The 23,681-nt window shown below is 39.3% G+C and overlaps 1 protein-coding gene across 2 annotated transcripts in view; it reads right to left on the bottom strand.

Moving 5' to 3' along the window:
* The window catches only part of man2a2 (mannosidase, alpha, class 2A, member 2), a 33,484-nt gene that overhangs the window by 8,534 nt on the left and 1,269 nt on the right, over positions 1 to 23,681 (bottom strand). For both annotated transcript variants that reach the window (XM_048157684.1, XM_048157683.1), the window contains exons 2-19: positions 21,785 to 21,940; positions 19,088 to 19,345; positions 17,727 to 17,871; positions 14,763 to 14,934; positions 12,411 to 12,538; positions 12,106 to 12,279; positions 11,038 to 11,224; positions 8,228 to 8,405; positions 7,763 to 7,965; positions 4,928 to 5,110; positions 4,654 to 4,768; positions 4,505 to 4,572; positions 4,252 to 4,417; positions 3,933 to 4,169; positions 1,926 to 2,048; positions 1,723 to 1,837; positions 1,472 to 1,605; positions 1,141 to 1,282 (exon numbers count right to left, since the gene is read on the bottom strand). In XM_048157684.1, coding sequence (XP_048013641.1) covers positions 1,141 to 1,282; positions 1,472 to 1,605; positions 1,723 to 1,837; positions 1,926 to 2,048; positions 3,933 to 4,169; positions 4,252 to 4,417; positions 4,505 to 4,572; positions 4,654 to 4,768; positions 4,928 to 5,110; positions 7,763 to 7,965; positions 8,228 to 8,405; positions 11,038 to 11,224; positions 12,106 to 12,279; positions 12,411 to 12,538; positions 14,763 to 14,934; positions 17,727 to 17,871; positions 19,088 to 19,345; positions 21,785 to 21,916 — 2,860 coding nt within the window. In that variant the 5' untranslated portion in view covers positions 21,917 to 21,940. The remainder of the gene's footprint in view (positions 1 to 1,140; positions 1,283 to 1,471; positions 1,606 to 1,722; positions 1,838 to 1,925; positions 2,049 to 3,932; positions 4,170 to 4,251; positions 4,418 to 4,504; positions 4,573 to 4,653; positions 4,769 to 4,927; positions 5,111 to 7,762; positions 7,966 to 8,227; positions 8,406 to 11,037; positions 11,225 to 12,105; positions 12,280 to 12,410; positions 12,539 to 14,762; positions 14,935 to 17,726; positions 17,872 to 19,087; positions 19,346 to 21,784; positions 21,941 to 23,681) is intronic.

The raw sequence follows: 23,681 nt of genomic DNA, 5'->3' as shown, positions 1-23,681 counted from the left end.
TCACCGCTGTGGATCTAAAAAGTACCGGTACTTCGGTACTAAGTCAATACTAAATTGAAAACAGCATAATAAGGCAAGTTTTTCAACAGTATTGGCACCTTGATTTGGTACACAGGTGTAAAAAGTGTAAAATCCTGCTCAACACATGAATATTAATTTAGATATGTTTTTGTTGCTTAGTAACCTTCCTGAAGCATCAAGTCATGTAACCTAATTAATATTAATAAGCCAATTAAAAAGTTGAGCTACATGCTGTGATTTTAAAGTTTATGTAAATAATATCCAATTAAAGTAGTTTAATTAGGTTTTTGTATTTTAAAAAAAAATTAAATAAAAATGTCTCAAATATTGTGCAAGATTGATTTAAAGAGTTCACCCAAAAATGAAAATTATCCCTCTTCACCCTCAAGCCATCCAAAAACCATCCATATTAAAAATATCCTGCCTCTTCAAAGCTTTATAATGGTAGTGAATAGCGCTCGTGATTTTATAGCCCAAAAAAAAAAAGCATCCATCCATCATAAAAGTAATCCATACGGCTCCAGCGGGTTAATAAAGGCCTTTTGAAGCGATAAGTTTTTGTACGAAAATTATCCATATTTACAACTTTATAAACTATATTATCCATTTTCCAGCAAACATTCGTATGCAAGTCGGCTTACGGAAGAAGAGTAACCTCTGACCCGATGCATGACGTATTGATGAGTGGATCACAGGGGATAGAGCAAAGCAAAACACCGGTCACGAATTAGAAGACTAAAACGAGAATTTTTAAATAGAAATGTCGGAGGATTTCGATATAAGAGTAGAGGACCTTGAGTTTGTTGTCCAGCCCTATTTGTTTGAACCAGAGCTTATATGTTGCATCAGAGCTGATGCTTCCGCCCTAACTCGACTTGCGTACAGATGTTTGTCGGAAGCTGGTTATTATAGTTTATAAAGTTTTAAATATGTATATATATTTCTTACAAAAACCCATTGCTTCGCTTTACAAGGCCTATGGATTACTTTTATGGATTACTTTTTATGGATTACTTTTATGATGGATGAATGGGCTGAATAAAGCTGATATATTGTGCAAGAAGTTTTACTGATTTGGCATGGATTACTGTAACATCAGTATTTGCGAACCCAACTCACCGCTGGCCAGGCTGCTGACACCCAGTGCCTGGGCCGCGTGGAGCGTGAGCCGGTACTGGCTGTCCTGAATGTATGCCATAGTGGGCATGGGGTAGAAATTAGCTTGCAGTGGAAGTTTCTGGAAGTACCGGCGAGGCTGGATCTGAAGAGGAGGGAAATCGTGGAGCATTAGCTTGATTATCTGGTAGATAAGTAATCTGGGTCTAGGCCAAACTATTATGAACTTCTGCTCCATGATGCTTTATTTTATTATTTTAAAGACTCCGCAGCTTGATGTGCCACATCTGTTTGAACCTGACACATTACGAATCTGTAGACATGTGAACTTCACCTGGAAGCCGTTGAGGTCTGTGTAGAAAGTGTCTCCGCTCTGGATGTCGGTAACCAGCCGCATAGCCAGCTCCTTGTTATTTTGATCTCTGATGTCCACCATGGTGGTAATGTCCAGAGAAAGACCATCGACTCCTGAAAGACAGAGACAAAGAGTGATGTCAGGAATAAATGATCAGACAGGGCAAGATGTCCTTACACGGTCGTGTTTGTGTGCGGAACAGATGGACGTCTAAAGATTGGAGGGAGTACCTGGAACATTATGAATGCGGACCGTCTGCTGGAAGTGTTGATAATGTGCCACAACCTCAGCGAAGAGAGGACCTTCCACCACACGCACTATAGGGGCTTCTCTCTGCGAATAGGGCTGAGAACGAGCAGAAGGAAAGGTGTTAATTCACCCCACGTTGTTTGATAAATTGTTTTTCACCCCAGTCAAGACTACCGGAGACTACCTTGGCATTTCCGTCCGGCAGGAAGAGATAGGCCCCGCTCTTATCCTTGGAGGGTCGAGTTCCGTATGTAAGGAACTGAATCTGTACCCTCACCTCCTGGGGATCGTCTTTACGTCGAATGCTCTGATGGAGAAAAGAGTGTGTGAGAAAGAGAGAGAGAGAGAGAGAGAGAGAGAGAGAATTAATCATTTTAGACTTTTCTGCTGACTCAAGACTCTAAAAAAAAAAAAAGGACACAACAGCATATGTACTACAAAAATAGGACAGGGATGCATTTCATTTCATTTGGTAACCAATAAGAAAAAAACAACACTTGTCCAGATGACTGAACATAAAAATAGACTGTTGATGTCATAGCTTTTTTTATTAACATGCGATATTTGCTCAGTGGAGCTGATTTTCAGGACATTTTTTCCCTTTCCTTTTATATATTTTCAATATTTTCTAGTGATGCACAGATATTACAATTCTGGCTGATACTGACAAGCTGAAAATTATTGTTACATTTATTATTATAATTCAAATAATGGTTGATATTAAAATTCACTACTATTTTGTCTAAATAAACTAAAAATAAAATTAAATGTTATAAAACTTATAAAAAGTTAATTTAGGCATGACAACATTATACAGTATGAAAAATGGATATTCATTATGAGATTTGCTATAGATTACATTTAACAGTAATCTATATTCATCTACTTTTAAGTAAAAAAGAGCATTAAATGATAAAAAAAAAGTAATTAAAATGGTAAAACAAGAAATGAGCGAGCACAATTAAATATCCAAAATCAGCTGATATATACACCATATAGACTGATGTCAATAAATTAAAAATCTCTAATATTGGCTGATAACTGATAAATGGCTGATATTAAAATTATATACTATTTTGCCAAAATAAATAAAAAAAACTATAATGAATCATTTTAAATCCTACAAGTGTATGTATGCATCACAACATTATAAATGTAAAGTACAGTATTAAAAAAAAAGGATATTCATTTTTAGATATGCAAACAAATATGGGAAATGAGCATGGACAAATATATAGTGTCAGCTATATATAGAATTAAATATTTTCTAACATTGGAAGATAACCAATATATTGGACATACCTGTTTTTTTTCCCTTTTCATATAAAATCATAGGGGAATTAATTAACTAAGAATGAATTTTGCCATTGATTCAATCAGTGCATATTCTGTCTGTGTTGTTTTAGCAGTCGATTCACTTAAAGTCCCCCTGCAGCCAATCATTTTATCCCTTAAAACTCATCTTTGATCACCAAAATGACATTTTAAACTTTCAACTTTTACTCATCTTACTGAGGTAAACGCTGCACAATGGTATCACTCTTTACAACGTTGGACACATAACGGTAATTAATATGATTAGCCTTTTGCTTGACTATGTTATCAAACAGCTAATAATGTCACACAAACCATGTTCACATTCACGAGTCAGACAGCTGCCTTCTAACAGTCAGTATCCTTAGAAACGCTTTGAACTCAGAACATCAGTGGAGAAAGGCATATATATACATAATTCACAGCTATATTGTTAAATGTACACTTTTTTTTTCCCATCAACAGAAAAATATACCAGTATGGCTTCTCTTAAGACTCCCCTGCTTCAGAGCGGTCATAGATAATGATATACTAAAGCCCGCCCACACGCTGACGTGATTGGTTAGTTTGTGACGTCAGAAACACCAGCGATTTCAAACAGAGTTTTTGAGAATTTCTTTGTCTTAAAGTATATTAAAACCACCACATAGACATATCAACAACATTAAAAACTTGATTTTGACCACTTTAAGGAATGATGCAAATCAGATAATGGTGTAAAGGTGTTTTAAATGTTACACACACACTCACATATAAACAAAAAAAAGGGGAATTCACTAAACTTCATGTGGCATTTTCGCATTTTACCCTCAGCTTTGGTTAATTTCTATTTCCTGTGAGTTAAAACAAAGACAGTGCATGAAAAAAATCATCTCACCTCCAAGAGGCCTGTGGTTCCAGAGAAGCCTAGAGTGAGAGACTGGCTCTGGATGTAGAACGGTTGGGCGTCTACCGTTTGCGATCGCACAGGCAGAGGGTCCAAACTTCGTATGCTCTGACCCCGCCCCGGTATCCTGAGCAGCGTTTCAGAGCGCAGGGTCATGGGGGAGTCAGCAGAGTCGTACAGGTGGAAGATGGCCAATCCCAGAGCAGGGAGACGTGCCATGAAAGAGGCCTGAAGGAAGAAACAAGCATGTAGGATTAAGACTGAATTTATTCGAGATGCTTCCAGGGAAAATGAACACGATTGGACACACCTGGTAAACCTCTCCACTCATCTCAACAGCGGACATCCACTGCGCGCTGAGCTGAACCGGTAACGTTTGCCCGTCTTCTGTGAGCACCCTCACTCTTGCTGAATTCACCAGCACGGTGACCACACACAGGCGCTCCTGCTCGACAGGGTTAAACAGCACCAGATACCTGAGAAAGAGGAAGATGAGGAAAATCATATCTACACGCCCCAAAAAATGGCCGCATTTGAAGCATTCAAGATATGACGCATCTCACCTGGGAGAAGATTCCAGCTCGATAAGTGTGCGCTGTGGGAGAGAATCCTGTGTGGCGCGTCTGTCATCCTACAATCACATGGACAGAGGTCAAAGGTCAGTCTCTTAAACACACTGGCTGATTTTAGTAAAACCAACACTGCTCCTCACCGTCTCTAAGAAAGGCTCCGTCTGGTAGAAGCGGTAAATGTCTTTATTCTTTATTAGCAGGAAGTGTGCAGCATTAATGATCACTCGTTTCAGACCGACCAGAGAACGTAATAGCCTGCAGGGGAAAAAGAACCGCTTGCAAATCAAAAGTCGTCAATCCAATGCTGAAAATTGCCCATCATTTCACAAATATCACCCTGAGACACTTCCTTCGATCTCTAAACATCCTCAGTCAGTAAATGAGAATCAAATCTGCAAGCTTTTATCCAGAGACCTGTTTCCATAGTCGATGACAACAGCCTCCTTGGCAGTGCCCGTGATGGCATCATGGTGCTGGAACAGCCCTATGTTGCGTCTGGCGTCGGTCAGGAGGGAGTAATCTGAAATGGGGTAACGCCCTTCCATGCCTGCACGCCTCACGTGAGCCACCGCCAAACTGTAGAGAATTTCTGCCCCTCTACAAGAAACAAACACAAAACCAAACAAACATTCGGTTTTAAAATGCAACAATGCATGACACTGAAGGAAACAGCAAGACTTGACAAGCTGAGAAACCGATGATAACAGAATTTAAAAAAGCAAGTAATGGCGGTAATTAGGCAATGCCTCGTGTTAATTCAGGAGAAAAACATGTCACCCACGTGGAGAATAACTACAGCAGAGAATAAAGCATAATTGAATCCCTGCCAAATAAAACCAGACACTTTTCAAAGTTGCTAAAATAATGGATTAAATTTAAATAGCTCAATGGCAGTTTGTCAGTGCGAAATTAAATGTGTTGCCAATTAAAAATTAAAAGGCTTCCACAAAACATTGTTAGCAAAATTTTGACTGAAAGCTACTTGTTGAATTGTTAATAATGTGTTAAATAACAGCTTTATGTAAAAATGCTCTTCAGTCCCCGCTTAATTTGCAGAGACAATTATAAATGAACCATCTGTAGTTTGATTTGTGAAATAAAGGTAAACTGTGCACTGATTAAAATTCAGTTTCACTAAAATGTTGGCCAGTAACGATAAACACAATTATTTTCATGTTATAGCCATAAACCAATAAATAGCTGCTATTAATAATTAATAGTTAATCAATAATAAATCAATAATTTTTCAATAAATGTTTTTTAAATTAAAAATAAAACAAATACAAACATTTTAAATGCTACAAGTGAATTTAGGCATCGCAACATTATAATGTACAGTTAAAAAATGGATATTAATATAGGATTTGCTAAAGATTACATTTAACGGTGTAATAAAATCATTAGCGTTTTTAATAGGTTAACTTTAAGTGAGTGTTTGATGATGGTAAAAGTACTCTATATGTAAAAATAGGGGTAAAGGGTTAGTTCACCCAAAAATGAAAATTCTGTCATTTATTACTCACCCTCATGTCGTTCCACATCAGTAAGACCTTCGTTCATCTTCAGAACACAAATTAAGATATTTTTGATAAAATCCAATGGCTCAGTGAGGCCTGCATTGACAGCAATAACACTCCCTTTTTCAATGTCCAGAAAGCTACTAAAAACATATTTAAAACAGTTCATGTGACAAAACTGGTTCAACTTTAATATTATAAAGCGACGAAAATACTTTTTGTGTGCCAAAAATAACAAAATAGCGACTTTGTTCAACAATATCTAGTGATGGCCGATTTCAAAACACTGCTTCATGAAGCTTCATGAATCTTTTGTTTCGAATCAGTGGTTCAGAGCGCGTATCAAACTGCCAAAGTCACGTGAACTATTGAAGTTTCAAAACACTTATGATGTAACGAAGCCTCGTTTACTGGAATCACGTGATTTTGGCACTCTGAACCACTGATTCGAAACAAAAGATCCGTAACGCTGCATTCACACGGGGCGTTGGCGTTAACGCTTCTCATTTAGTTTGAATGGGTGACGTCATGCATTGCCGAACTGAATTGTGGGTTCCGTCGCGTCGCTTCACTCGCGTTGCAAGCGGCAGAAGTTGAAGATTTCTCAACTTTTCAAGCGCCAACGCAGGCGTCAGCCAATCAGATCGCTTTATGCAAACACCCTAGAGCAGTCGCTAGCCAATTGCGTTCGTGCAACACCGGAAAGTAAAGTGATTGGCTGTTATCAACACAAGCTTCAGACACGCCCTCCGTCAAGCGTTGACGCTGACGCCCCGTGTGAATGCAGCGTAAAGCTTCGAAGCTTCCTGAAGCAGTGTTTTGAAATCGCCCATTACTATATTGTTAAATAAAGTTGCTATTTTGTTATTTTTGGCGCACAAAAATATTCTTGTCACTTCATAACATTAAGGTTGAACCACTGTAGTCACATGAACTGTTTTAAATATGTTTTTAGTAGCTTTCTGGACATTGAAAAAGGGAGTGTTATTGCTGTCAATGCAGGTGTCACTGAGCCATCGGATTTCATCAAAAATATCTTAATTTGTGTTCTGAAGATGAATGAAGGTCTTACAGGTGTGGAACGACATGAGGGTGAGTAATAAATGACAGAATTTTCATTTTTGGGTGAACTAACCCTTTAAATATCAGTGGTCACTTTATTAGGTACAACTGCTTGTTAACACAAATACCTAATCAGCCAATCACATGGCATTTTTTAACTGATGTTCTACAGAAGCAGAAGACACATCGGGATCCACTCCTATCAGCTAAGAACAGGAAACTGAGGCTACAATTCAACAATACAATAGAAGATTTGAAAAACATTTAACTAAACTGAGCTCTCTTTCAAGTTGTCAAGCTTTTTCAGATTTATCCATATATCTGCTCTTCTCTTTCTCCCAGATGTTTACATTTTGGAACGTTTTATGAGACAGCAAGTGTATGCCAACTTATGGATGCGCAACTGAAAAATCTGCAGCAACTGTGTGATGCTACCAAAAATCTCTGAGGAATATTTCCAGCACCTTGTTGAATCAATGCCATGAAGAATTAAGGCAGTTCTGAAGGCAAAAGGGGGTCCAAGCAAAGTGTACCTAAATAAAGTGGCCAGTCTGTGTATATAAGCTACTAACTATAGTACCAATATAACATTCACCCCTTGCTAAATCAATTTCTTTTCATCCATTAACAGTGATATATTAGACATAAGCTGAATGTTTCTCCGACTAACCGTAGGTGAGACTCTAACACACGGTCCAGGTTTTTGTAGAAAGGACGTGAGGTGTAGTATCCACTCCAGTAATGGTCCTCTCTGTCTGCATAGGCGAAGAAGTCTCCGCTCAGCACAGGGTAATTGGGTGGTCTCGTCCCCTGGGAAACTCCATTAGCCTTGTACACCGCATTAAAGTAGTCTGTCAGTGTTGCAAACTGGGCCTGAGAACACAGAGATTTGCATTTAGGGCAATTCCTATTAATTACGCATTTTCCAGAATCAAAAAAATCTTCACTCACAAACAACTTAAATTATTCATTTAAATTATTCCTAGTTGTGCATCAATGATGAAAGAGCTTTTTTGTAACAGAAAAAAATAGATCTACACCTAATTAAATCATCCTCCTGACAAACATACAGACAGTTATTGTAGTTTTGTATCGATAGACGGGTCAGAGGCTCCATGTTTATCTGTAAACGTACCTTTACATGCATTTCTGGGTGGGAATTCATGTAATCAAACAGTTTCTGGTAGTTGAAGTACTGCTGGTCCCACTCTAATGCTTTATCGTAGCGGAAGTCGTCCCCCAGAGGAACCAGCAACACTTTACTACGGAACAGCTTGGATTTTTTACGGTATTGATCAAGCAGAACCCCAGCTCTGAAACAGAAAATGTCAAATATAAAGTAAATCCACTGGATTGTTTTTTTTTTATTATTATTAAGGCTATCAATTGATTAAAACAATTTAAGCATTAAACAGACTTAAAATCGATATGTTTGGGCTCAGTAGATGTTTAAATAAAAAAAAAATTATTCTTTTCTTCAGCAAGGAAGCATTAAATCAAAAATTGTAACAAAAGATTCCCGTTTAGTAATGATGCTGAAAATATAGCTTTGCATTTACATTTTAAAATATATTAAAATAGAAAAGTTATTTTAAATTGTAATAATATTTCACAATATTACTATTTTTACTGTATTTTTATTAAATAAAAGCATTCTTGGTGAGCAGAAGAGACATCTTACAAAAACAAAAAATATTAACGATGGTTGTGTGTGTGTATACACAGTGGGTACGGAAAGTATTCAGACCCCCTTAAATTTTTCACTCTTTGTTATATTGCAGCCATTTGCTAAAATCATTTAAGTTCATTTTTTTTCCTCATTAATGTACACACAGCACCCCATATTGACAGAAAAACACAGAATTGTTGACATTTTTGCAGATTTATTAAAAAAGAAAAACTGAAATATCACATGGTCCTAAGTATTCAGACCCTTTGCTGTGACACTCATATATTTAACTCAGGTGCTGTCCATTTCTTCTGATCATCCTTGAGATGGTTCTACACCTTCATTTGAGTCCAGCTGTGTTTGATTATACTGATTGGACTTGATTAGGAAAGCCACACGCCTGTCTATATAAGACCTTACAGCTCACAGTGCATGTCAGAGCAAATGAGAATCATGAGGTCAAAGGAACTGCCTGAAGAGCTCAGAGACAGAATTGTGGCAAGGCACAGATCTGGCCAAGGTTACAAAACAATTTCTGCTGCACTTAAGGTTCCTAAGAGCACAGTGGCCTCCATAATCCTTAAATGGAAGATGTTTGGGATGACCAGAACCCTTCCTAGAGCTGGCCGTCCGGCCAAACCGAGCTATCGGGGGAGAAGAGCCTTGGTGAGAGAGGTAAAGAAGAACCCAAAGATCACTGTGGCTGAGCTCTAGAGATGCAGTCGGGAGATGGGAGAAAGTTGTAGAAAGTCAACCATCACTGCAGCCCTCCACCAGTCGGGGCTTTATGGCAGAGTGGCCCGACGGAAGCCTCTCCTCAGTGCAAGACACATGAAAGCCCGCATGGAGTTTGCCAAGATGGTGAGAAATAAGATTCTCTGGTCTGATGAGACCAAGATAGAACTTTTTGGCCTTAATTCTAAGCGGTATGTGTGGAGAAAACCAGGCATTGTTCATCACCTGTTCAATACAGTCCCAACAGTGAAGCATGGTGGTGGCAGCATCATGCTGTGGGGGTGTTTCAGCTGCAGGGACAGGACGACAATCGAGGGAAAGATGAATGCGGCCAAGTACAGGGATATCCTGGTCGAAAACCTTCTCCAGAGTGCTCAGGACCTCAGACTGGGCCGAAGGTTTACCTTCCAACAAGACAATGACCCTAAGCACACAGCTAAAATAACGAAGGAGTGGCTTCACAACAGCTCCGTGACTGTTTTTGAATGGCCCAGCCAGAACCCTGACTTAAACCCAATTGAGCATCTCTGGAGAGACCTAAAAATGGCTGTCCACCAACGTTTACCATCCAACCTGACAGAAATGGAGAGGATCTGCAAGGAGGAATGGCAGAGGATCCCCAAATCCAGGTGTGAAAAACTTGTTGCATCTTTCCCAAAAAGACTCATGGCTCTATCAGATCAAAAGGATGCTTCTACTAAATACTGAGCAAAGGGTCTGAATACTTATGACATGTGATATTTCAGTTTTTCTTTTTTAATAAATCTGCAAAAATGTCAACAATTCTGTGTTTTTCTGTCAATATGGGGTGCTGTGTGTACATTAATGAGGAAAAAAAATGAACTTAAATGATTTTAGCAAATGGCTGCAATATAACAAAGAGTGAAAAAATTAAGAGGGTCTGAATACTTTCCGTACCCACTGTGTGTGTGTATATATATTATATTTATTTATTTATTTATTTATTTATGTAGGGGCATAATTGTGCTATTTTTTTTTTTCAAATTATGCTTTATAATTTATACATTTTATTAATACAAGTAATTAATTTCAATATACAGTTTAATCATATTATTTTAATTGTATATCAAATGAATATCAAATATTTATATAATTTATAAATTATTTTACTAAATGAATGTTTAAATTGTTTTCATCTTAGCAGTTCAATTTCACGTCATACCAAAAGGAGGAAATGTCTCATGAAGCTAAAAGTGTACCCATAAAACCCTCTGCCTATTCCAGTAAACCTCAAAGACCTCTGAAGTGTAAGGACAGGTGCAAACTAATTGCTACAAGCTTGTTAATATCCTGGTTTTCTTCTGTGGAGCAAGAGAGAGAGAGAGAGAGGGAGGGAGGTGGATTTGGGTTTGGGCCCAGTTCAAGCACAACCCATATAAATACAGCTGGCGCCAGCTGGGTGATGGACAAATGAATTTTGTTGGCTAACACAGGAAATTAACCTACATTCATTCTTTGGCTAAACTCCCCCGAATCAAATTAATTCCCTGGTTTCATATTAATCAGCCCTACAGCCTCACCTCTCGGCCACGTTGGCATCTGTGATGGCTCGGGGTGGCACCTTCCAAGGGCAGTTAACTCGACTGCCCGGCAGCCTCTTGAAATCAAACTGGCAGCAAATCTTTGGGTCTGGGCCACACGTGTGAGGCACGTCGTAGCTGTAAAACGGCATCATGTGGCAGAACATGTCTGTGCTCGATTCAATGTCTGTAGATAAAGAAAATTAAATAAACTCAGATGTGTAGGTCTCTAAGCCACTGAGAAGGGTGGGCAAAACTCCTTGGCAAAGCCTTCAAAAGGGGTTGCCAAGGGTTTGAGTTTTCCTAAACCTTCATTAGACATTTAAAACATTTCCAACATGTAGATAATGATTACAAATGCCATATTCTGGTCTATTATAGTATATAGTTAAGTAGATTTTTTAGATTTTCTGAAAAAATGAGTTGTACTTGTGTAACGAGATTAGAACCAACGTCTCCGGCATGGGAGGCGGGCACACTAACAAGGACAATAAAGACCACAGCCTTTATAATCGCCCCCCTAAACCTCACTCGCATCCGGGTCACGGCACCAAATGTAGCCAGTCCTACTCAAACTGGTTGAAGTGAAGTTTACCTGCACAGCTTTTACTAGCTTGCCTCCGTTATTCATACAATGAGAGTCTAAAGGAATTTTTAAAGTATCATTCATGTCTGTAGCATAAAAGTGCCAATAATCAAGAACAACTAGGTTGTTGTTGTTAATACAAAATATTAAGATGAAAAATTTAAACTTAAAAAAAAACTTAAATGAAAATTAGAATATTGCCTTGGCAACTAACGGAAAGAAAATAAGTTGAAGTAGTACTAAAATGAGTAAAACTGAAATAAAAAAAATCAATTAAATTTAAATAAATAAAAATATTAAAAATAAAACAAAAGCTAATAAAAATGACACAACCATATAACAAAATTACTAAAACTAAAATTAAAATCTGAAAATAATAATAAATAACAGTATATAAATGATACCGAAATAACACTGCTAATAAGGTAACTTTTATGTGTTTATGTTTATGTGAACACGTTTTTGTAGTTGTAGTCATTTACCCCAGGCCTGCCTCCACATGAACTCAAGGCTCCGTGTGGCAGAAAAGTGCTTCTTGATAGAGTAATGGACCCTCTGGATCAGCATGCTGGTCATGTTCGCCCGTTTCAGTAGGTAAGGCATCGTGGCGCTGTGCCCAAACGGATCAACGGCCCAGCCTGAGCGAGGGGTCACACCTGCAGTAACACACCCATTAAATATTCCATACCAATCTGAAGGAACCACTTTTCAAATCATACCCGCATCTCTCATATCTATAGCAAATGCAGTAAACACTAAGCCACACCACCCCAAAAAACAATCATACCCAGATTTCTCTCCAGCCACTGATGGCCTTCAATGAGCTGATCAATCATGGCGAAATAGTGAGCGTTGGCTTCATCCGTCATGACCCAGCCTCCCGTCACCATCTCAAGCTGTCCGCTGAGGATTAGACTGAAAGAAAAAGGGTTTAAAGAGGATTCTTAAAACTAAAAGCACAGATCGCAAGAGGAGGTGAGGAAATCCACAACATTAGATCAGGCTATATAAAGAGTTTCCCACAAGCAGATGGACTAATTAACCTTCAGCAGATTACTGAGTTAAGAACATGAACTGATCAAGAATGGGCATGTGGGACCAAATCAAAACAGACTGAACAAGACACTGAACAACCAACACTGCAAAGACCAATTTTTCATTCATAATGTCATGTACTTCCAGGAAAATATTGTGGCTCAATCAAAAATTGATTGGACTGAAAAATAGTCTGTTTATGACAGGTACACTACAGTTTAAAATTTTGGGGTCGAATTTTTAAATAGTTTTTAAATAGTTTTTAAATGTTTTTAAAAGTCTACACTCACCAAGGCTGCATTTATTTGATCAAAAATGCAGTAAAAACAGTAATTTTGAAATATGATTACAATTTAAAATACCTGTTTTTATTTTAATATATTTTAAAATGCAATTTATTCCTGTGATAGCAAAGCTGAATTTTCAGCAGCCATTAAATATATTAAAATCAAAAGTCATTTCAGAGATGGAGCAAGTTATTACATTGGATTTTTAAAATGTTCAAAATATGCCTTTCAAAATGCCAGTTTTAACATTTTACCTTCAAATGTTTATGTTTTAATGTTATGGCGGATACACTAACAAGGACACAAAAGACCGTAGCCTCTACAATCACCCTCCTAAACCTCATTCCCAATCTGGGTCACGGCACCAAATGTAACTGGTCCTACTTGACTAAATCATTTCAGCAGGATTTGAACCACTGTCTCTGGCATGGGAGGCGGATGTGCTAACAAGGACACTAAAAACCACAGCCTCTACAATCACCCCCCCTAAACCTCACTCCCATCCGGGTCACGGCACCAAATGTAACTGGTCCTACTTGACTAAATGTTCTGAGCGGGATTCGAACTGGCATCTCTGACATGGGAGGTGGATGCGCTAACAAGGACACTAAAGACCGTAGCCTCTACAGTCACCCTCCTAAACCTCATTCCCAATCTGGGTCACGGCACCAAATGTAACTGGTCCTACTTGACTAAATGATTTCAGCGGGATTCGAACCACTGTCTCTGGCATGGGAGGCGGATGCGCTAACAAGGACACTAAAAACCACAGCCTCTACAATCACCCCCCCTAAACCTCACTCCCATCCGGGTCACGGCACCAAATGTAACTGGTCCTACTTGACTAAATGTTCTGAGCGGGATTCGAACTGGCATCTCTGACATGGGAGGTGGATGCGCTAACAAGGACACTAAAAACCACAGCCTCTACAATCACCCCCCTAAACCTCACTCCCATCCGGGTCATGGCACCAAATGTAACTGGTCCTACTTAACTAAATGCTCTGAGCGGGATTCGAACCGGTGTCTCTGGCATGGGAGGCTGGTGTGCTAATAGGGACAATAAAGACCACAGCCTCTACAATCACCCCCCTAAACCTCACTCCCATCCGGGTCATGGCACCAAATGTAACTGGTCCTACTTAACTAAATGCTCTGAGCGGGATTCGAACCGGTGTCTCTGGCATGGGAGGCTGGTGTGCTAATAGGGACAATAAAGACCACAGCCACTACAATCACCCCCCTAAACCTCACTCCCATCCGGGTCACGGCACCAAATGTAACTGGCCCTACTTGACTAAATGCTCTGAGCGGGATTCGAACCGGTGTCTCTGGCATGGGAGGCTGGTGCATTAATAGGGACAATAAAGACCACAGCCTCTACAATCACCCCCCTAAACCTCACTCCCATCCGGGTCACGGCACCAAATGTAACTGGTCCTACTTGACTAAATGCTCTGAGCGGGATTCGAACTGGCGTCTCTGACATGGGAGGCGGGTGCGCTAACAAGGACAATAAAAACCACAGCCTCTACAATCACCCCCCTAAACCTCATTCCCATCCGGGTCACAGCACCAAATGTAACTGGTCCTACTTGACTAAATGTTCTGAGCGGGATTCGAACTGGCGTCTCCGGCATGGGAGGAGTGCGCAAATTATTACATTTTGATAAAAAATTACAAAGACAGCCTTAGAAAAAACAGTGTAAAGTTTGATTTTATATTGGATTTTTAAAAAGGTGAAATATGAGTTTCAAAATGCAAGTTTAACATATTATTTACCTTCAAATGTTTATTTAATATAAAAAATTACTCACTTGCGCATTGCCTCTTGTTTAGGTACATCTGCACTTTCCCACCATTTGGCGAAGAATGATATTTCCGACCAAATGAACTTCCGACGAGGATCTTCCGCCAGCTTCACCACCATGTTGTTGAAGATATGCTGGGTCTGGTCATTGTAGTACTTGTCAAATGTTTTGATCCATCCTGTCGCAAAAGAAGTGCAGCATGAAATCACAGTTGAAATCATCCAAGAGAGCATACAGATCTGATGTAGTTCTGCAACCACAGCATGAAGTGACAAAAGAATCTGTGCTAAAAACAAACACTCTTTTGATAAAACACTGAAAAGTTTAGAAGAAGCATAGCTGTTTGGCAGCACTTTGCTCCCCAAAGAAAAACCTGTTCAAAATAATACTGTTCAAAATTCAGAGGCACCAGCGCAGGAAGAACAGATCCGTGCTGACACTGAGAATGGCAGAAAGACATTTAGAGTTGCGGAAAACTAATTGAAACATATTGGAACGCTTTCAGTATTACACAATCTGCATTAAACACGCATCAGCTCAAAGATCAGTGAAACGTTACCGACACCAATAAAACAACAGGGAATCGGGTCACTCAGTATTAGATTCAGTCCTACAGTTCTTTCATAACGCTGCAAAAAAACGCCAACTGCAGATTTGGAACTTATCTGTCCTGTGGGTGATGTTGAAACTCATTGTGGTTTTTAAGGTGCTTCACAAATTGTGCCAATGCTGCAAAACGCAAGCCCAGCAACTGACCCACTTTACCTGCACAGCTCTTTTGAATACACATGGCTAGGTGTTAGACTGAGGATGCTGCATCAACAACTAAAATAAAATGAAAAATGTTGCATCCACTTAAGGACTGCGTGTGAAAACTTTATGGGAGAGATTGAAACTTTATGACATTTTAGGTTGCTTAAAGAAATTAAAGTAATTTAAACTTCAAAAAAGGATGAAAAGGACCATAAAATATAATGCAAGTAGGCAATGCTCCAATCAGGATTTTCACAGCATTTTGTTTTTAACAAAATATTGTGCAAATATGCCTATTTCAAATAAATGCTGTTCTTTTGAACTTTCTGTTCATCAAAGAATCATGAAAAGATCTGTAGAAAAATAGAAAATAGTTTTTTTTTATGTTGCAATAATATTTCTCAATATTACTGTTTTAAAGGAACACTCCACTTTTTTTGAAAATAGGCTCATTTTCCAACTCCCCTAGAGTTAAACAGTTGAGTTTTACCGTTTTCGAATCCATTCAGTCGATCTCCGTGTCTGCCGGTACCACTTTTAGCATAGCTTAGCATAGTTCATTGAATCTGATTAGACCGTTAGCATCTTGCTCAAAAATGACCAAAGAGTGCAGAAGGTGCAATGATATTACGCAGCGCCTCTCACAAATGTCCCCATGGTTGCAAGGCACGCTCCCTGTGCAAACAGGGGGTCACAGCCACTGCGTAATATCATTACACCTGCTGCACTCATGATACGGCAGCAAAGTTCCTTGATTATTACGCCAGAACGAGAGTATAGTTCCTAGCCATATCGGCCTAGAAAATCACAACTTTTCATTTTTTCATTGGTCTTAGAACACGATGTAACTACAGAAGAGTCAAGTTTTAAGTAGGAAAAATATCTAAACTCTTTGGTCATTTTTGAGCGAGATGCTAACGGTCTAATCAGATTCAATGAACTATGCTAAGCTATGCTAAAAGTGGTACCGCCAGACCCGGAGATCGGCTGAATGGATTCGAAAATGGTAAAACTCAACTGTTTAACTCTAGGGGAGTTGGAAAATGAGCCTATTTTCAAAAAAAGTGGAGTGTTCTTTTAAATGATTTTTGATCAAATAAATGCAGCCTTGGTAAACATGAGAATCAGTAATTCATGTTTATAAGGAAATATGCTTAATATCAAATTGATATTAAATACAAACCAAGTGTAGTTCAAATTAATGTGACAGATGTGTATTATTATTATTGTAGTATATATTTATTATTATTTATAACATTATTATACTTTAATAATACATTATCTTAATCACTTTCATAATTTGTTTACATTTACTCATTTATTATAAATATCTAAATATTGAATTATTGTATTTATAATGGCATTTTCTGCCTTATCATTGTGTTGGATATTGATAATAGTACTGTTTTATTTTAGTTTTTTCCTTTAATAAAGGGAAAATGCACTTGTGAGAAAGACTGAACAGCTTCTGCTGTTAATACCATTTTCTCAGGAAATTATTATTTTTTTTTTAATAGAGACTTAGAGAGTTATATTCTTCCTTATAACCAGCGTTATTATGATTTAGCCACATCTGGTTCAGCAGTTGGCAGACATCAAAAAGAACAGTTATGCAAGCTTTTCATAGTCTTCATACCTCTCATACTCTACCTCTAAAAGAAGCAGTTTTGCATCAAAACATCAATCAGTCATGTGCTTGTCCAAGATCACCAATAGGAAGTTATTATGGGCTAATTCTGATTAGCAGGCAAGTGATCAGAGTATTGCTACAAAGATCGATATAACTCATGTGCTTCTGAAGCCATATGATAGCTTTGAATGAGAAATTTAATTAGTTTATTAAATGAAAATCTTCTCCAGTGGGAGGTTAACCAAAAATGAAGGGCAGATATAAACTTTATTAGTGAATTAGTGAAACTTGATACTTTTATGGTGCTTTTGGGTCCATTTTGAAACTTGAGGCTTCAGTCCCAGTTACACGACCAACAGAAATAAAAAAAACAGTAGTTACACTAAGACTAATGCATTATGGATGCAGCAAGAAATCCGATAGCAGGACAACAATTTGACATATAAACACAGCTAAAGGTTTGACTAATTCAAAACGGAGTTAAATTTTAAATCCTCCCCAAGTTCAAAAAAGAAAGACTAGAGCTTCATAAATTCTTCAGGTTGATGCACCAGACATGTTTGAGTGAATGAAGTTTCGATCCCTACCTGGATCGTTGTGCGAATGAGGGACCACAAACACTTGCAGGGGCTCGTCGTCCCACTCGTTGGGCTCGTAGGTGATCTCAAAACCTTGCTTCCAAACACCTCCATCCACATTATCGAAGTTCAGCAAGGAGTATACGTCCAGCATCTATGGCCAAACAATCAATTCAGAGACTGTAATGAATGTGATTCTTCTGGAACAGTCTCCAAACATCTTTACAGAAGCCTCAGAATCTCCACTTGGAGACACAAAAATGTGATATATTAAGATGTTACATTCAGTGATTTTCCACAAAACTGGGCATGGAGCAGACTTCCTGATAAATACCACATCTCAGGGCAATTTGATATAACTGACAGATGACACAGGGACTGTATTTAGTGTAGGCGTGACAGCCTGAAGCACAACAATGCACCCAACGGAGAGGAAAAGTGCCTGTTTACAACATGTCAGGTCTTAGATGTGTTTTGAATGTTTTTTTTGATACACTCAGAATATTTAAAAATTCCAAGTAAAGTATCTGAGGATTCCAAAAATGCTATTAAAGGTGCACCAAGTAATTTTTTAAAGAAATTAATCATACTATTGATAATGGGAAAGCGCTATTCAAGAGGTAGTGCTCTTAAAGGTGCAGTGAGCAATTTCTAAGAAACGCTGTTGAAAGTGGATCAGACTGGGCATCACAACACACTTGCAGCCAATCAGCAGTAGGGGGCGTCTCCACTCATGATGGGGGAGGAGAGAGAGTGAGCAAGAGGGAGATTTAAATAAAGACTGTAGAAAGAGAGATGGCTGAGAGACATTACAAAAGAGAAAAGATCAGAGGAATATCACTGGAAAAAGAAGGGTTAAGATCAGGCAAGAGCTTTAGGACCCGTGTTAATATTAGAAAAGCTTGCCAGCCCTTTAGGGACCTAAGAGTGAAGGCCTGAAAATGGACGCCAAGGTTGCATTGTTTTTGCTCCATAAAGAGATAAAGAGATATCCACTTTTGCATAGCGTATTTGTGCATTTTGGGGGCGGAGCAGTGTTTGTTTGGATTGATTTCAAATACCAATAGTGTTACTGTTATTAAGAGGTACATTTGATATTTTATTGACTTGTATATTATGTGTAGGATTCACTGATTGTCATTCTTGTAAAATACATGTCATAACTGCAGAAAGGCAAAAGTTGCAGACTCAAAACTGTGTGATTACTGATGTAATTCTTAGCAGGTGTAGGCAGGAAACTCTTAAACAGCTAAAACCACAACACCTGAATCCCAGAGCCGCACTGCAATCCTCTCCCAGATAGCACTGCATTCAATTTTAAGTCCTTCCCCACACACTCCAACCCACTGAGACGCCGTTTTGATTCTCACCTGCAGGTCAGTTTGGCTCCTGCGGCCCAGTGCGAACTGGCAATCCATTGGTTTGACGGAGAGAAAGGTGGGCCTGCCATCAAAGGGCAACACCCAGGAGCCATTGGCGCTACGGAAGGGGAGATGTCCGCTGGGAGAGATGGCCCCCGTATCCGTGAGCTCCAGCACAGAGTCTTTGATGTGGCTGATGATCTGATGGTTCTCCTCCAGGAGCTGCTCCAGCTGCTCGATGCGGTTCTGCAACACCGAAATCTGGCTCTGAAAACAAGGAGGGGGATGGAGGTGTAATCTATCTACCACCACAATCTACAACATCACATGACTGACCTGAGTGCTCTAGAGGGGACGGCACACCAAGGAACACAAAACTGGCAAGGCTAATCTGTAACACATCTAGAGTGTCATAAACTAAATTTTTACATTTTCGAAAGAAAGTTTGAGTAGTGTCACGATTTTGAGTTGGCATGCACCAATATTAAAATTCCTCCCCTATAATTTATGTCATGTTATGGCCGAAAACCAATAGGACTGCCCCCTAATAGTCCACTAAACATTAGTCAAGGAGAAGAGGCTTGGTCGACTAAATTTTATTCGCGGACCAGGGCTGCGTTTCCCAAAAGGATCGTAAGCTTAAGTTGATCGTAGCACCATTGCCACCAATGGAGCTACGATCAACTTAGGCTTACGATGCTTTTGGGAAACTCTGCCCAGTCCGGCTGCTTTCAAAACACTTTCAAATTCAAACACTTCCATCTGCTTTCAAACGCTCCCATGCGATGATCATTGTAGCCAATCTCAGACATATCTGTTGAGTGCGTGAACACAATGGCCAATCAAGTGCTTACGAATCCGCTCAAAGTGTCACATTTCTGTACCGAATGGGACCGAAGTCGGTAGTTTTGACAACTCTAGTACTGTGGGAAGTATGGTTGTCATAAGCATCGACTTGGTACCAAGTCGGAACTAAAATTTTAAAATTGTGACAATACCAGCACTTCCCACTAGCATTTTGAGCACTGTTGAGAGGATTCTTAAACACCTCTGATTGGCCATTGTGTTCACACACTAAACATACATGTCTGTAATTGGCTACAATAATCAATGCTTCAAAATTATGTTGTAAATTGTCATCACTAGCCGCTTTTCCACTGCCGGGCCAAAGGCGGGCGTGCTAGTGCGTACCAGGGCCGGTCGCGTTTCCTCGGTTCAGTGCTTCCTCGGTGCCAAAGGCACGGGTTTTTCGGCCCGCCGAAAACCTTGGTCCAAAGCGGGCCAGCTGGGGCTTGAGAGGCGCGGTCGAGGTGAAAGGTGGAGCTAATCGTAGTCAGGTGATGGTCTACACGCTGAAATGGGTTGTGTTGTGTGACGTTTGATCAAGGGAGGTGTGTTTAAGGGCGGTTTTTAGATCAGCGCTGCGGAGCTAGCGGACCGACAGTGGAAATGCAACTTGATTTTGGCCTCGGTGCCTAAGGTCTGTGGCCATAGGCCCAGCCCGGCACGCTGTTAGCCCTGGCTCGCACTGGCCCGACAGTGGAAAAGCGGCTAATGATGCTCTTCACCGAACGCTTACACAGAAGTGTTTGAAAGTAGGCGTCTATTAGCGGATATATTAGGGATCCACTGATAGACGCCTGCTGATCAGTGATCACATGAACACAATGGCCAATCAGAGGTGTTTAAGAATCCACTCAAGAGCCCTCAAAATGTTAGGGGGAAATGCTGGTATCGTCACATTTTTACAATTTCAGTACCGACTTGGTACCAAAGTTGGCACTTCTTACAACCCTGGTGGAAAGATTTTGGGATGTTTGAATTTTATACTATTTGGCCTAAATAAATTCAAAATAAAACACACAAAAAAAAAAAAAATCAACTTTTTACATTTTACAAGTAAATTTAAAGGGTTTCTTAGTGGACAAAGTCAAAAGAAATGATATTGTGGTCCTTAGATATATCTCAGATCCTTTCTTCAGTGTTGATTTATGGGATTTTTCTGCCATTTTATCATCCCCCAGGGTGATCACAAGTCTGATGGCTTAGAAAAGCAATAGCACACCTCTCTTCAAAAAATGGCACAATTTGAGGTATCATTCAGATCCGTAGTACAAAGGGTGAGGGATGAGTTACATGTTAACATATAATACTTAGGATTGGGAGTTGGTTTAAATCCCTTGCTTTAGCAAGTATTACTAATATCAAGTGTCACAGCAGCTGTAAGTGTTCACTGGTGCAAATCTCACTGACAATCAAATTGAAAAAAGATTTAGTACAGGCTTTGAAATACAAACCGTATCTGAATTTGCATAATGTGCGTTATTTTTCCTGAGGCTTACGATACGAAGCACATAAAATGTGCTAAATCCCACACCATCAACTATGTGTCATCCTGCATGCAATTTCTAGAAGAACACCAACACATTTTTCTAATAATTAGGTTTTTTGCATTTAAAAAAGCCTTTGGTTTGCGATAGGGAAAAAAAGCCAGCACTCACAGAGAGTTATTCACTAGCTAAATTAGTAGTTAATTAGCTCAAGACAGAGCCAGAAACAAATTGGTCACATCACTAGCTGTACACTTGCTTGGCTGAAAAACCCTCCCCACCGAAGGCTTTGATAAATGGAGCCATTCAAACAGACCCACACAGCAAAAAATGGAATCCAGGACAAAGGGATTTCATAAAGAAATCACCGACTCACCCTCGGAAAGTTCCCGGCGCTCTGTCTCCTGGCGGGATCGTGCTGGACGCGGTCCAACATCAGGTAGAGAGAGAAGACGGCCACACAGAAGATGGCCCCGCCGCAAACGGTCACCTGCTTCTTCAGTTTCATCCTCCTCTGTTTATCTGACGGATGCTAATGTCGAGGTCAAGGGGAGAGGAGACAAAAGAAGAGAATGTTAACATGCACAAATGTGGTCCCAAAAGTGAAAAAGTGCAGTGTTGTTGGAAAAAACTCAGCGTCAAGTGTTTGTCAGCGATGTTTGAAGTCCACCAATTCTAGAGCAGGGGCTCGTGGGATAGGGGAGGGGTAGGGGAGGCGGTGTATATACACGGGGGACGGCGATCAGTGGGAGCCGAGCAGCAGTCGGTCAACTGCGACCAAACCACAGCCAATTTCAGCCTCCTTCAAAGTGCCCCTTGTCCTCAACCATTCAAACCGAAGAAAGGCAGGGGGAAAAGAGCAACACAGGTTCTAAACAGTGGGAGCCCAGACAGGGATCTAGTGTCCCTCCGGCAAAGCCTGTCTATGTGTGTGTGCGTATAGATGTCGTTACGGTGAGGACATGTCCCCAGCACTTTATCAAACAGCTTCCGACACGGGTGGATGTGATCGAGGAAGTATCTCCAGTTCTTGAGCAGTCTATCAGTTTGCTTTTTTTATAGAAATAAAAACCATTTAGTTCAGTTGGACAACGGACACTACAGTGCAGCAGGAGTCAGATTTCACTTATATGATGAGATGACTGACAAGACGATGGCAGCAGAGGATTTGGTGCGCAACAGATCCTGAGCGTCATTGACTAAAATCTTGTAAACTGCGGTCATTTTTCGTAATGCGAATACGAAAGCGAAAGTAAAAAGCGAGAGCACATTCAAAAGCCATTTCAATGATAGCGGCCCACAAATTATAGGCCTGTATACACAGAGTACACGTGCTCACGGATTAAAAAGCGAAAGTGAAAAGCGAGAGCATATTTAAAAGCGATTTGTATAATAATTATTAATAATAAATTAATATATAAACTTGTGTTGTCACAAGTGTATATAACGGTGTGAAAATTTCCTCACCTTAACATCACTTGGGAAAATCAGAACCCAAAATCCTTCAAATTAAGCTGATGAAAGGATCCTTTACATTTATATCTAATTAATTACATGATGTGGCGATTAATTAATCGCAAATGAATCGCACATCAAATTTTGGCTGAGAAATTACCCCTAAAAGATCATTTTAATTAATTATTGTGTAAAGCATCAAATAGACATTAAAAAATTTAGCTTCAGAAAGAAACGTTTTATTTGATTCAACATAAAATTTATTATTTTTTAGTGTGAAATATAAGATTATTTTTGGGTAAATATGGCAATATGAAATTATTTTTAATGAAATTATACTCTAAATAAGAAACTAAAACTGCCAGTAGATGGCGGTAAATGTCTTAATGATTAAGTGAGTCATACATTCATTCATACATTTATTCAATTCGTTCAAACAGCTGATTCATTCAGGAGAGAAGTAAATGGTTTTCTTTATGAGTCATTCGTTCAACCGATTCATTCAAAACGCGAATTCAGAAATGAAATGCCACTGTGTGTTGCTCGGAGATAAACGGCTCTGCTTTTTCTTTATATTTTTGTTGGCAAAATTGAGCAAAACTATATTATATGATGTCAATCAACAATCAACTGTATGAAATGTCAGATGACCTACGTAGGTCTAGGGCAAGGCAAGTGTGTTAAATGCGTTATTTTTAATACATTATTTTTTACCGTAATCAATTATTCTAATTAACGCATCAAATATTTATTAATTTATTGTACAATATGATAAAAATTATACATTTAATAAAATCGAATCAGTGACTCGGAGCGCC

The sequence above is a fragment of the Megalobrama amblycephala genome, linkage group LG15 (assembly GCF_018812025.1).
Source record: "Megalobrama amblycephala isolate DHTTF-2021 linkage group LG15, ASM1881202v1, whole genome shotgun sequence".
In the NCBI taxonomy this organism is placed as follows: Eukaryota; Metazoa; Chordata; class Actinopteri; order Cypriniformes; family Xenocyprididae; genus Megalobrama; species Megalobrama amblycephala.
This window is presented reverse-complemented; position numbering and strand designations above follow the sequence as displayed.